The sequence below is a fragment of the Indicator indicator genome, chromosome 14, assembly GCF_027791375.1.
Source record: "Indicator indicator isolate 239-I01 chromosome 14, UM_Iind_1.1, whole genome shotgun sequence".
In the NCBI taxonomy this organism is placed as follows: domain Eukaryota; kingdom Metazoa; phylum Chordata; class Aves; order Piciformes; family Indicatoridae; genus Indicator; species Indicator indicator.
Genome location: NC_072023.1, coordinates 12,530,058 through 12,543,672, shown reverse-complemented (window position 1 = coordinate 12,543,672; position 13,615 = coordinate 12,530,058). Strand labels below are relative to the sequence as shown.

The 13,615-nt window shown below is 41.9% G+C and overlaps 2 protein-coding genes across 2 annotated transcripts; one reads left to right on the top strand and one right to left on the bottom strand.

Moving 5' to 3' along the window:
* Window positions 1-1,465: 1,465 nt before the first annotated feature.
* LOC128971425 (ubiquinol-cytochrome-c reductase complex assembly factor 6) lies at window positions 1,466-3,156 on the bottom strand. Its single transcript, XM_054386973.1, has 2 exons — window positions 2,946-3,156; window positions 1,466-1,769 (listed from the first exon to the last, which is right to left on the bottom strand). Exons 1-2 carry the CDS (start codon window positions 3,051-3,053, stop codon window positions 1,674-1,676), a joined length of 204 nt encoding a protein of 67 aa, XP_054242948.1. The 5' UTR covers window positions 3,054-3,156; the 3' UTR covers window positions 1,466-1,673.
* Window positions 3,157-3,659: 503 nt separating this feature from the next.
* On the top strand, window positions 3,660-13,217 carry TDG (thymine DNA glycosylase). The gene is made up of 10 exons (XM_054386668.1): window positions 3,660-3,682; window positions 6,654-6,802; window positions 8,071-8,300; window positions 8,758-8,827; window positions 10,354-10,489; window positions 10,570-10,652; window positions 10,736-10,830; window positions 12,313-12,484; window positions 12,829-12,957; window positions 13,053-13,217. The coding sequence occupies exons 1-10, from the start codon at window positions 3,660-3,662 to the stop codon at window positions 13,187-13,189; spliced, it is 1,224 nt and encodes a 407-aa protein (XP_054242643.1). The 3' UTR covers window positions 13,190-13,217.
* Window positions 13,218-13,615: the final 398 nt, after the last annotated feature.

Genomic DNA, 13,615 nt, shown 5'->3' with positions numbered 1-13,615 from the left:
ATAAATGTCAGAGTGGGAAGATATGTAAAAGTAGTACTTCCAGTGAGCATTTCTGGATCCTTCTGCCCATTACAGGACCCCCAGAGATTTTGCCAGTAGGAATTACGGAGCTTTTTTGTTTCCTCAATGGATCATCTGGCAGATTGTGGGTTTCTGAGATGGTCCTTGAGTATTGATTGCTTTTGTTGGGCTCCTCTCCCCTCTGGGGCTTTATCCCATGACACTCTGCCAAGCAGACCCTTGAAGATTAAATCGTACTCTCTTAAAATCCAGAGTAGTGAGCTTGCTTCGCACTATCTTTGTCTCAAGCATCTCTGTCATTTCGTGGTCACTGCAGCCAAGGCTTCAGTGCCCTTCAATTTCACATCACTCACCAGCCACTCCTTGGTGAGTACATGATCCATTGTTCATTCCTTTACCATCTTGAAGAGGAAACTGTTGTCCACACATTCCAGGAAGTGCTGTAGCAGACCCCCCCCCACTATGATACTGCCTTCCCTTAATCCTCACACATAAACTCACTATTATACCCAGGTGGAGCTCCATGGACTTCAATTAGTCTTTGATGCAGAGGGTCACACCCTCCTCCCCTGCCTGTCTTTCCTGAAGAGCTTATACCCATCTACCCTACACTCCAGTCATGGCAGCCATCCCACTGCTTCAGTAATGCCAGTGACATCACAGCCCTGCCAGCATGCACTGTCTGTAGCTCTTCTTGCTTGTTCCCCATGCTCTGTGTTGTTGTATAGGCATTTTGAGTAGTGGCTCCATTCAAACTGGTTTACTGACTGGGGTTCCCTTATCCTGCTCTTCAGGTGCTCTCTTCACAGCCTGCTGTCCAACTTCAGGCCCATGGTCCTTATCAGTGTCATCAGATTTGATGTGGGATGGCCATCCCCTTCCCCTAGCAACTCTAGTTGAAAGCTCTTCTCAGTAGACTGGAAAGCTTGTGTCCAAAGATGTTCTTCCCCTTCTCTGAAAGATGGATCCTGTCAGCCCCCAGATGACCAGATTTCTGAGTTTCATGGCTTAGATAGCCAAAGTCCTCTCCATGACACCATTCCCTCAATCATTTTTTGATTTTTTTCCCTGTTCTGTCAGCCCTTTCAAACCCCTCCCCCTTAACCAGGAGAATTGATGAGAAGACTGTGCTCCTGAATCCTTCACTGCCACTTACAGTGCCTCGTAGTCTTTCTCAGTGTTCTCCAGGTTGCTCACTGCTGTGTCTTTGCTGCCCACATGAAACAGCAGCAGCAGTAGATTATAGTCAGTGGAGTGTATGACATCAGGCAACCTTTCTGCTATTACCCTGATGCACGTCCCCAGTAAGCTGCACACCTCTGTAGCTTGCATGTCAGGACAGCAAATGAAGATGCTTCTGTGCCACTCTTAAGAATCAACCACTACTATCATTCATCAGACTTGCCAATGTGAGTTTGCATCTTTCATTCTGAAGGATATTTACACTGCAATTAAGATAAATCTTACATTTTGGCACACAACCAAACAACTGGACTTAACAGCATTCATCGTATGTTTACTTTAATGCTACCTGCAACTGCTTAAAGAAAACACACAAGTACTAACACTAATTCACATCTGGATTTCTGCAGCTGAGACAGTTGAGCAAATATTTTATCAGTTCTACTTTTCACAACATAAGTAAATTCTGGTCACTGTTGTGAAGTCTGAACTTTGTCTGATCGTGCTTTTAGACCCAACAGTTCCGTTTTCAGTTCTCCAGGCTTAGGAGGTATTTCAGGAATACTCTGTTAAAGATAGAGAAAGACATTGCTGTTGTGGCAGAAGAAAAACTAGATTCACAAAACACTGAAATCTGCATACTCTGTAAGAGAGAGTATTATAGCTAAATTGTGATTACACTCTGCTCTTCTGAGCAGGGTATAATCCTCACACACAAAATATTTTACAAAAAGGCAGTATGTTCATTTTTACTTATTTCAGAGTAGCAAAATATAATTTGGGGAAAAAAAAGGAGGGAAAAGGAAAACTGTAGTTTAAAGGAACAGAACTTTTTTGCCATTTAGGAAAGTAAGTTTGGTTAAGATGTCTAGTAAAGCACCAGCTGAAGTCTCCACACATTCTTTCTTTTAGTGACAGTTTTGCTGCTCCTACCTTTCTGACTTAGACATGAAACACTGAAACTGGAGATGGAATTTAAAGAACATACCAGATGATGTGACCTTTTTAAAAATGTACCTCCTGAAAAGTCATGCTAGTTTAAAGAGATGTAGATTGTTCTGCCATTCTGAATAAACAGGCCTATTTGCCTGTAATGAAGGCAAATTAACATGCAAAAATTCTTATGTATTAACGACTTAAGACTTATTGCTTAAATTTGTACATGATCGCTCAAGCATGGTGATTTTTTAACTTATTCCTGATTTTAATTAGCACGATGTTTTTAAAACCTGTAAGTAAACAAGAGCAGGAGGATATGATGAAGCTTGCAAATCGGATGGCCCCCAAAAGACCAAATCAACCATTACCATCCCTGGTGGATGGTCTAATTTGAGCTTGGTTCTCTGACAAATTTTGATAAGACCTGACTCTCTGTCGTTTCTAACAAACTTTTAGTCATCGTCATTGCCATTACTGGAGAGAAAAAAAAAGTCTGTTTAAATCTACTACTGCCCTTTCTCACCTCTTATGCATGCTTTGTTCAAAAGCCAACTTTTCACAGTAGAAAACCTTTCTGAAGAAGTTTGCAAAGCTTTTTTATTTTCAGTACCACGTCGCCAGTTTGAAGACAGCTCTCAAAAGAAGACCTTGCTACCTAATGGCTCCTTTAGAGGCTGATCATTTTTGCAGTCTGAACAGAGACTTTTCTTCACAAGAGCGTCACACCAAAAGACCCTCCATCCCGCAGACATGCTACCAAGCTCCGTAACGCAACCAGAGACCGAAACCGCCACAGCACTTACAAGGTCAGGCCTGTAGTACCTGTGCACGACCTCAGCGCCGGCGAACATAGCCAGCATGCTGGCAGCCAGCGTCTTCAAGTAGGTGGACCAAGGCACGCCGGCGGGCATAGTACGAAGAGGGCCGGGACCACGGTATCCCCTACTCCTTCTCACTCAGAGGACTGCATGACGAAACTCGGTGACGAGAAAACCGGGAAAGCCTCATAGCACAGCGCCCGCCCACCGACCTCCCCCGATACACTTAACGTGCCGGACGTGCGTCACTGCCTCCGCCTGCAGGGCGGGCGTCGCACAGCGGCGAGAGTGCCGAGGCCCAGCACCGTGGAGGAGCACTCCGCTACGGGTTACACAGTGCAAATAATGGCCTAAGCCTTGAAAACCTCAACGCACAGTGGGGCTGACCGCGTGGCCGAAGACAGCCCTACAGCCCACAGGGCGCAGCCGAACGTCCCCATCTCCTCCCCCTGGCCTACCGGCTTCCGCCGGCCCAGCACAGCTGGTGAGGCCGCGACACACCGCCCCCCACCGCCCACAGCACCACCCCCTCCCTGCGCCCCGCCCTGCGGCCGGCTGCGCGCTCCCACTGGTTGGCTCCGCTCACGTGACGCGGGGCTGCCCGGCAGGTCGGTGGGGCATTGAGGCGCAGGGGGAGGGGGGGCGGGGGGCGGCCGGTGACAATAGTCCCATCGGCGCCGGAACGCTCCGTGCCTGGGCATGGAGGCCGAGGAGTTGGGCAGGTACCAGTGGAGGCCCAGAGCCTCGGTTAGGCCTCGTATTGGGAATCGCCCTTCTCGTTTCCCGGAGGAGAAGGCCGACGGGAGCCGAGTCCGGGCTGTGGCGGCCCCCCACGCCTTCTCCCCCGTCCCCGAGCTCGCCCTGGGCACAAAGCAGGATGGAGGGGAGGTGCTCCTGGGTCGGATGTGGGAGGGGGCCATGGGGCTGCCCTCCGCCCCGGTGAAGGAGCGGGGTGGGCGCGGATGGGGGCGTTGGGGCGCGATGCCGGGTTTGTGTAACTCGAGTGAGCGCTGAGGGAGGTGGCTGAGGCCGGAGCTTTGCGGGGGAGTTTGCCGGGGTTGGTGGTCGTGCGACGGGGATCTGCGGGCGCTGGTGTGGGTAAGGCGAGAGTGATGTGCGGTGGGGACCTACGGGAAGGGGGTGCATCTGTTTGTTAGGGGGTGGGAGAAAGGAGTAAAGTTGTTGCGTGCTCATGGAGGGAGGTTTGCGGACGGCCTGGGCCGGAGTAAGCGCTGTGTGTGTGCCTAGCTCAGGTGTTGAGGAGACATTGGGCTGCTGAGGTGGCCTTGTGTGTGTGGAGACCGCTGTGCAGTGCGGTGTGTGGACGAAAGCAGCCGCGGTGTGAAGGGGCATCTGGGTTTCTGGGGGCTGTAGTGAAGTCGAGACTTTGCTGTGTTATAATATATGTGTGCACATGCTTGGGGTAGAGACCTGTGCGTGTAGAGGTGGATTTGTAAATTGTTTAATACTTGTTTCAGAGAGCATATCTTTTTGTCTTCCCTTTTTATTCTCCTTTTGTTTAATTTTTAGCATAAACTGAAAAGGGAGCTAAATCACTGCCTTGTCCTCACAGAACTGAAAATACTTATTTAAATGTTCCATAATATATACATCAATAACAAAAATTTGTGTTTCTGAACCAATACAAGAAAAGTTGACTAAAAAATTTGTATGAGGGTTGGAGGTAGCCGTAAAGGCTCTCTGTCATCTCATTACCATCCGGTTAGAGGACTTGTCCATGAGATGGTGAAATTTTTCCTCTATTTGAATGAGATTTTATGTCCTTTACAAAAAGGAGATTTTATATATGCATAAAATAAGAAGGAATGTATTACAACAAGGCATCTGGTCTTGGGTTAGTGAATTGAGATCTCTCTTACTCTGTTCTTCTGCTCTGTATAATTAAGCATTTATTACATTATTAACTAGATTCTACATGTCTCAGTTGTGTTTCCCAATACATATCTGAAGATCAGTTTTGTTTGGTTCAGTAACTGCACAAGTATTTTATGTAAAATGGAACTCTTCTGAAAGGGGAGGTTGAGGTATTTACTGTGCTCTGAAAATCTGTCATGACTTTGCTAGACAACTTCTCCAGGAATCTGCCAGAACCATGTTCAAATCTAATCTCCTTGATTTAAGGCAGATATTTGACTGAAAATCAGTGGCCTGATCACAAGACTGCCGGCTGGTCTGACATAAATCTGACTTACAGTGGGTTTATTAAATACTCATTGTGTAATACAGAGTGGTCTTTTCTTTTGAAATATATAGAGTCATAATAATTTAAGCTGGAAAAAACCTTTAAGATCAAGTCCAACCATTAACCTAGCACTGCCAAGTCCACCAAGCATCACATCTACACATCTTTTAAATAACCTCCAGGATGGTGACTCAACCATTTCTTTGGGCAGCTTGTTCCAATGTTCAACAATTTCAGTGAAGAAATGTTTCTTAATATCTAATATAAACCTCCCCCAGTGCAACTTGAGGCCACTTCCTCTTGTCCTGCCACTTTTTTACCTGGGAGAAGAGACTAATGCTCTCCTGGTGACAGTCTCCTTTCAAGTGGTTGTAGAGAGTGATAAGGTCTCACCTTAGCCTCCTTTTCTCCAGACTTAAAAATTCCAGTCCCCTCAACTACTCCACAGAGGAGTTGTTCTCTAGACCCTTCAAAGCTTTTTTGCTTTTCTTTGGACACACTCAGGCAGGTACCTCAATGTCTGTCTTGTAGTGAGGGGCCCAGAACTGAACATGTGGCCTTGCTGGGATGCTATTTGCCTTCTTGGCCACATAGCCAGTTTTGGCCATACTTCTATGTACCAAAAAATATTTTGTCTTTCTATGAATACATTTGACATAATAAAATATTTCCTGAAGATTTACTGTTCAAAAAATCTTTTCTCTGTATTTTTATCACAGTAGAATCTATGGACAAGAAGGCAGCTGCGTAGGTAGAAGGGAATGACAGCGTGAAGCAGAAGTTTGTGTTGGGGTGTGAGGGCTGTATGTGACTAATAAATCTGTAAAGCAAAAGAGCTGTATATGGAAAAATCTTTTTGTGCATGGAAGGAGACTGAACCCTTCCATGCAGAGTAAGTGATATTTGTGCTGGGATCCAGTGTGCAATAACTGGACGCCATCTGCCATGCAATGTGTTTAAGACAGTAATCTGCATAGTATCTGCTGCTGTGTGTATTTATAGTGTTGTGTGAGCCAGAATGATTCATCAGTTGTGTATTGTATCAGATAAAGCAACTGATATAACATTAAGAAAATCTAAAACTTGGGAAACTTAAAGTCCAAATAGTTTTAACTTGCTTCTGTTATATGTTGTCGGTATGTTTCTTAGACGTTTTGCCTTGGTAATGGGTGCTAAGGAGTGTTTTTACAGGAAAAAAAAAAAAGGAAGATCCCTACGCCTCACTTCAAAATGTTGTGTTTCTTCCACATTATAGTGGTCATGAGAGAGCTGTACTATTAATATTGGATTTAACATCCCCTGATGCTAGCTAAGCAGTCAGACTGCTTAGTGGGTTTGGGTAAATTACTGCCTTGTAAGAGAATCATTGGACAATATAAGTGCAGTATATGCCAGCCTTGATATCATTTGATGTTCACAGTCTATTTGGAATATGACTACATTTCTAAATTGTTGATAAATTGTGTTTCTTTTTTTTTTTTTCCTCCAAGATACTACGCGTATCTTCAGCAAGCTCAAGCATTTTACACGTTTCCATTCCATCAGATGATGACTGCAGCGCCTAGCATGGAAATTATGACGGAGCAGCCGACTGTAGAGGGCGTTCCAGAGCCAAACATTGCTCAGGAGCCTCTGAAAGGTAGTTTGCTTGGGTTGTGCTACTTGAGTTAAAAAGTTAGTAATTGAACAGAGATTATTGATCTTAAACTGCTTTTTAGGATGCATTGGATTTCCTTTTCTTGATGTTCTTTAAATAAATATTGATTAATTGTATTCTTTAAGTAACATTTTGTAACCATATGATTAAAAGTTAGTTAAAAGTGATAGTGTTCACATTGTTCAGTCTCACAAAATTATCGTGTTCCAGGAAAAACAGATTTTTGTTTCAATAGGTAAACATATCTGGTTTAGCTGATGGGGTTTAATACTATGCTAGATAAGTTTTCTTTTTAAAAGTTCAAAATACATAGCTTCGTAATGTCTTCAGGGGAAGTATACTGTAATACTGTTTAGCCAGTATTTTTGTTTAGATGGTGGTTTCCTGTGTTAGAATAATCACAGATAGTGAACTGCATATATACACTAAGGATTGTTTGATGGTAGTGAGGCTTACTGTAACAAATATGAACAACGCTGGAAAGTGTCTTGTATGTGACACAAGTTTTGTACTTCATGTACTTGCACATTGCCCTTCTCTTCCCCCACAAAGATTTTGTACTTCATACTAACCATGATAAGAGGAACAGAACAAAGGATCTCTTCTTATGCTTGCTCTTTAACACATAAAGGCAGTGATGGCTGCCATGTACGAATTCTGATTCTATAAAAGATAATCACACGCTAAGTTTCATCTTGCTTTCAATATTTAGATATGGGTCAGAGCTTTCTGCACCAAGGTCAGCGAGCTCTCTGCTCATCCAACTCATGCTGTGACACTGCTTGTTTAAGTGTCCTTTTATAAGCTTCAATTTCTTTTTTAGTTGTAATGCTTGGCCAGATGGAATCTTGGGAAGAAGAACTCCAGTTTAAAAACAGTTGCAACAGCAGGCAGTTTGACTGCACTTTCAAGTATTTTTAGACAGCTGTAATGATCTGTTATGAAGCTGCTCTCTAACTTTTACAAGAATTGAAAGTTGAGTAAGGCTTTCAAAGGCAGTCCATCTATCCACAGTGATCTTTGTATCCTAAGTCAGCATAGTTTCCTGTGTATAGTGTGTGTCTATGGTGCAAAGATGATGCCCAAGCTAGTCCTGTGTTGACCCAGCAAACCTGAGATTCATCTGATAATTGTTTAAATTAATGAGTTTTGAAGGTTCTTCCTGTGTCCGTGCATTTAGCTCAGTCTTTTTGAATATCCACGCTGCAACATTAGAAATGTACAAAAAGGATATTTGCTGTGCATTTCAGAAGTTAAAAAAGGAGGAAGGAAAAGAAAAACCAAAGCAACTGAGCCAAAGCAACCCAAAAAGCCTGCTGCTAAAAAAGAAAAGTCCACCAAGTCAAAAGGCAAACAAGAAAAGATCACAGATACTTTCAAAGTCAAACGGAAAGTGGATCGTTTTAACGGTGTGTCTGAAGCTGAACTTCTCACCAAGACTTTACCTGATATTTTGACCTTTGATCTGGACATTGTAATAGTAAGTAACTCAAGATTAGGTAGAAAAGTGAATGGTCTGTACTTGTTGGTTATGTTTTACATGCCTTCATGCTTAACCTATATTGCTTATATGGCAAGATTTTGCAAGATAAAATATATAAACTGTTTCCTGTGTGTAGAGCTGCTTTGCATTTTCTCTTGGAAATTGTAGCAACTGTTTCTAATTTCTGAGAAACCTAAGGCTTATGTGTAACACGTAGTCAGAAGAGATGGTTGATACTTTATTTACTAGAAGTGTTACACCAGTGGCTGTAAAACACTGTTGCCTGCTCTTTTGACCTTGCACATCTAAATGAGACTCCTATAAAATTGTCAATTTTTTAAAATCATGATGGACGGTACCATTTCACACAGTTTTGTTTATTGACAGTAACTTGATTGAATTCTTGACTAGCGAGCCATGTTGTCATTATTAAAGTGGACTGGTGTCTTTGTAGATTGGCATAAATCCTGGCTTGATGGCAGCTTACAAAGGACATCATTACCCTGGACCTGGAAACCATTTTTGTATGTTTTTGTTTTTCTTTCTTCTCATAGAACTTGCAGAACTTTGTTAGAGCTTCTGGTATTTTAATTTAACAGGTTTGGGGTTTGGTTTTTGTACTTTTTGGATGCAGGGAAGATTTTTTTTTGAAACTTCCAAGATTTATTTAAATCCCTAACTACTGTCAGATACCATACATAAAATGGAATAAAAGAGGAATAGTCAGTGACTTTCACTGCAAGTTTAGAATTGTCATGTAAACACAGTATTACCAAGTAACTTCTTGGGGTATTAGTGTGCAACATAAGGAGTAGAAATAAAATGTGTAGTACCTGAGTTATCATGGGCAAGCCAATAAGCATAAATTTCTGATACAAAGTAAAACTACACACATTTTTCCCAAAAATGCATTTCAGCAAGCTCTCTTCTGTTTTCATGTATTCATCTCTTCTACACAAGCTTTCTAACTGATGGAAAAGGCAAAACTTACTGCCTTTTTCAGCAGGTATATGTATCTAGCATACCTGAATCTCCAAGCAGATAGTTTTTCCCAGGTATGTTTCCATTTTAAGTAACTGCTCTTCAGTACAGTCTCATAAAGGAGGATTGTACCTGAGCTCTGTTGAAATGGAGACCCCAACCCCTTCCTTTTCTAAGCACTGAGCAGTGCTGCCCTCTCCCTGGAGGTGTTCAAAGCCAGGTTGGATGAGGTCTTGAGCAACCTGCTCTAGTGGAAGGTGTCCCTGCCCATGGCAGGGGGTTGGAACTGGATGATCTTGAAGGTCCCTTCCAACCCACCCCATTCTGTGAATCTGTAAAATGCTCTGGTTAGCGTGCTGGGAGTCATTCTAGCTAATTTGCAGCCTGTGATACTCCAGCCAAAACGCTTCTGATGTCCTCCAGACTTGTAAATCAGGCATGATTATTTCTGTGTTCTGCAAACTAGTCAGATTAACAGCCAAGCCTCCTCTACCAAAAAAGCAGACCAGTATGCATGCTCTGACAAATCCATGTGTTTGTAACCTTTCTGGATCATTAGGATCTAGCCCCGGTTAATTTGTGCTTAAGACTTTGGCAGTGCACATCATCCAAACTATACTTTTAGACACTAAATATGAGTGCAAGATGTCAGCAGGCTCTGTCATAGAGGACCAGAGCAAGGAGAAGCAACGGTAAGACTGTAGAAGAAAGCTGACAGATTATATTTACCACATTATTTCCCACAAAATCCACATTGATCACATTCACACCTTGCTTAAGCGAATCACAGATTCTAAAGCTTTTAGAAAGACAGACTGGTTTCCATACATAGGATCGTGGTGAAAAGTTCCTGTTGTTCATTAGGGACTTTTTATCCTCTTGCAGTATTTTTGGCTATTTTGCAAAGAATTTTAAACCTTTCTGGTTTGGTAATCTTCCCAAATCAATGAATGATCTGTTAACGTAGATTCTTCCTTTAGCATTCTGGTGCTCTGATAGTTGAGGGTTTTTTGGTTTTGTTATCTCTTGTCCTTAGAAGAAGATAAATGCTTATCTTCCTGCTTCACAGGGAAGTGTCTCTTCATGTCTGGTCTAAGTAATGAACAGCTGAACCATATGGATGACCACACCTTGCCACATAAATATGGGATTGGATTTACAAACATGGTTGAAAGGACAACACCTGGAAGCAAAGACCTATCCAGGTAGGATAACAAGGGAGAATATGGTGCTTCTTAAAGGAGTTAATAGTTGTGATTATAATTTTGAGTACTTTCTGTTTTAGCAAAGAGTTTCGGGAAGGAGGGAGAATTCTGATGCAGAAGTTACAGAAGTATAAACCTCGTATAGCAGTTTTCAATGGAAAATGTGAGAACCTTGACTTATAAATTTGTTCTACTTGTAGCTGCCTTTTTTTTCTTCCCATTTATCCTATCTTCTTTTCATTGTAGGTATTTATGAAATTTTTAGTAAAGAAGTTTTTGGAATAAAAGTTAAGAACTTGGAATTTGGACTGCAGCCACACAAGGTGCCAGATACAGAAACTGTAAGTATAGATACTGAGAAACAAACCAGGGAACTTCATTTTGGTTCTTTCAAAACTAACTGTGTCTCAGGACTTGCACACACTTAAAATAACATTAGAGTTTGCCCAAAGTGCAAGGGATGTGAAAGGCATTTGATTAAACAGGGAAAGTAGAATAGTGCATATTTTCAGACACATCCTAAATGCAGATTCTTCAGTCTTGCAGACTATTTGGGAAATGGTGTGCTGTGGTTAGTACTTCAGTGCATTCTCTGAGAACTATCTAAAATACAAATAAAACATACATGCTTTTATGATAAATATCTTCTACTTTCATGGGATTGTCTGTGTCCCAGTATGTTTGTGTTACTGAATTTTGATACCAAACATGACTGTAGTGCCACAGTGGGGGAGAAAGACTAGTAAGTCCTTCCATGTGCTGTTACATGCTACAGCTAGAGCATTACTGGATCTGGGCATGCCCAAGCACTTCCATCAGACTCATCTTCTTAAACTGATTTGCAGCTTGAAATTAAATTGGGCATTTAAACCAGTTTGATGCAGAGTGCATTAGTCATAGAAATCTCTCCTGGAAGATATCTCAAGAGACCAGCTATGTATCATCACAAATAGGTTTGTTTAACCTGTCCTTATAAACAGGTTAAGGCAAAGGCAATTACAGTGCCTGCCAAGGTAGCTTATTCCACAGCTTCATTACCATGCCAGTTCAAAAGTTTGGCTTGTTTTTGCTTTTATTGCTATCCCAAATTACTAGTGCCGCAAGTTTAGGTTCAGTTGAAGCTGTCCTTCTCAAAAAGTTAAGTGAAGAACCTGAAGAACCATTGATGATAAAGTGCTTGCTTTTTAAGTAGCTCTTAAGGACTTCCTGAGTAGGTGTATTTGTGAGAAATAGTCTGCTTTACTAGTACTGGTTCATAAATACTACATGGTGATAAAAGCAGTGGGTATAGTTCCTTCTTCCTGAACTATGTCTTTAGTTAGGGCTGTTGGCAGAGTTGTTGGAGACACTTAAGCTGGCTTCAACCATGCAAACCCTGGCAAACATGCTGCAGACACACTTGGCCAGGAAGCTAGACTAATTAACCTGTAGTGCCTCCCTCATATGCATGCTGTCATGTACTCTCCCAGGGACTTTCTGGCTCAGAGCTCTGCTTGCTCAGGGAGCTCCAGGGTGTGCTCCGCTCTCTGGCATGCACTCCTAAATTGTACTTGCTGTAATACACTGTGGTATTGCTTCTCCTCCTGCAGCACATAGCTAGTGAAAATTGTTCCTGCTTCAGCAGCTGATAATCAGCCCCTCTATTCAGCTGGCCAAGAAAAATTAAAGGTTTGTTTCATCATCTTCCACAACCACCTGTGGCATTATTTGAAGTTTGTAGAAAGGGTTAAGACAGTAAGCTTAACTGTTAAGTTTTGGTGCACTAAATATTAACTCATAGGTCAGGAACAAGTAATGCTATTTTACTTGCTCTCTGTCTCAAGCTATGCTACGTTATGCCATCATCCAGTGCAAGATGTGCTCAGTTTCCTCGTGCACAAGATAAAGTTCATTATTACATAAAGCTGAAAGATTTAAGGGATCAGCTGAAAGGCATCGCACCAAATACAGAGGTTCAGGAGGTGCAGTACACATTTGACTTGCAACTTGCACAAGGTATAGTGGCTATTTCATTATATTAAAACACTGAGTAGCTATTTTGTTAATAGTTTATTGAAATTTTGTTAATACTTTATTAAAACCTAGTAGTGGGACACAACTATCAGATTGCCGAGCAAAAAGAAATAAATGTAAAGGGAGGGGGAATATGTGCCATCTTCTTTAAATATCCTGGGGTGAAATTACAGATTCCACTCTCTCTTTTTTTGTCAGAACTACCCAAGAAGAACAGGGGTTACCTTGCAGAATGTTTGGCTGTGTTTTCAAGTGTTCTCTGGTAAAAATGATTGAAGAGCATTTTTATTCTGAATATTAATACTTGAGGTCTCTTCTTTCATCAGAGGATGCTAAAAAGATGGCTGTCAAAGAAGAAAAATATGATCCAGGTTATGAAGCAGCATATGGAGGAGCTTACTGTGATCGCACACCGTATGGAAGCGAACCGTGCAATTTCTCTTCAAATGGATCTGGTAAAGTGCAGTGCCTGGGGCGTTGTAAACCATTACTTACAGGTACTTCAGTGCCATCAACTGCATTTTAAAAACTATTATTCTATTTGTTTTAGCAGGCAATCCACAGTACTGTGAGGGGTCGTCCTTTGCTGAAGTTCCTAATGGACAATGGATGATGCAGTCCTTTGCAGACCAGATTCCAGAGTTCAGCACTGGCATGACACAGGAAGAAGAGGGAAGCAGCACATAAGGGCTGTTTCTTCTGAGCTATGAACACAAGCTGCAGTTTTAATGCAGTGATCAAGATTGGTACCTCAGTTCTCCAACTGAAGCATTTTAATAATATTTTATCTCCCCTAGGTATTTTATTATAGTCCAAAGTGAGTGTGTGGTAGGCTCAAATCAATGAACTAGATAATTTTAAGGAACTGTCCAAACTTTTTTAAGAAAAGCTAGCCCTTTTTGTATATGAGTTTTATACTTAATGTACACCATTTTCTTGCTGTTTTTGTCAAATTGCTTTTTCATCTGTGAAGATTTCTTTGGGGCGTTAATTTTATTCCACAAATCGTACTGTAGCAGTAACAGCAGCAGTATACCTTTTACTGATGCCTCAATATTTAGCTATCTCATAGTCCTTTTATATCTAGAGGGGAAAATGGAAAGTGTATCCTTA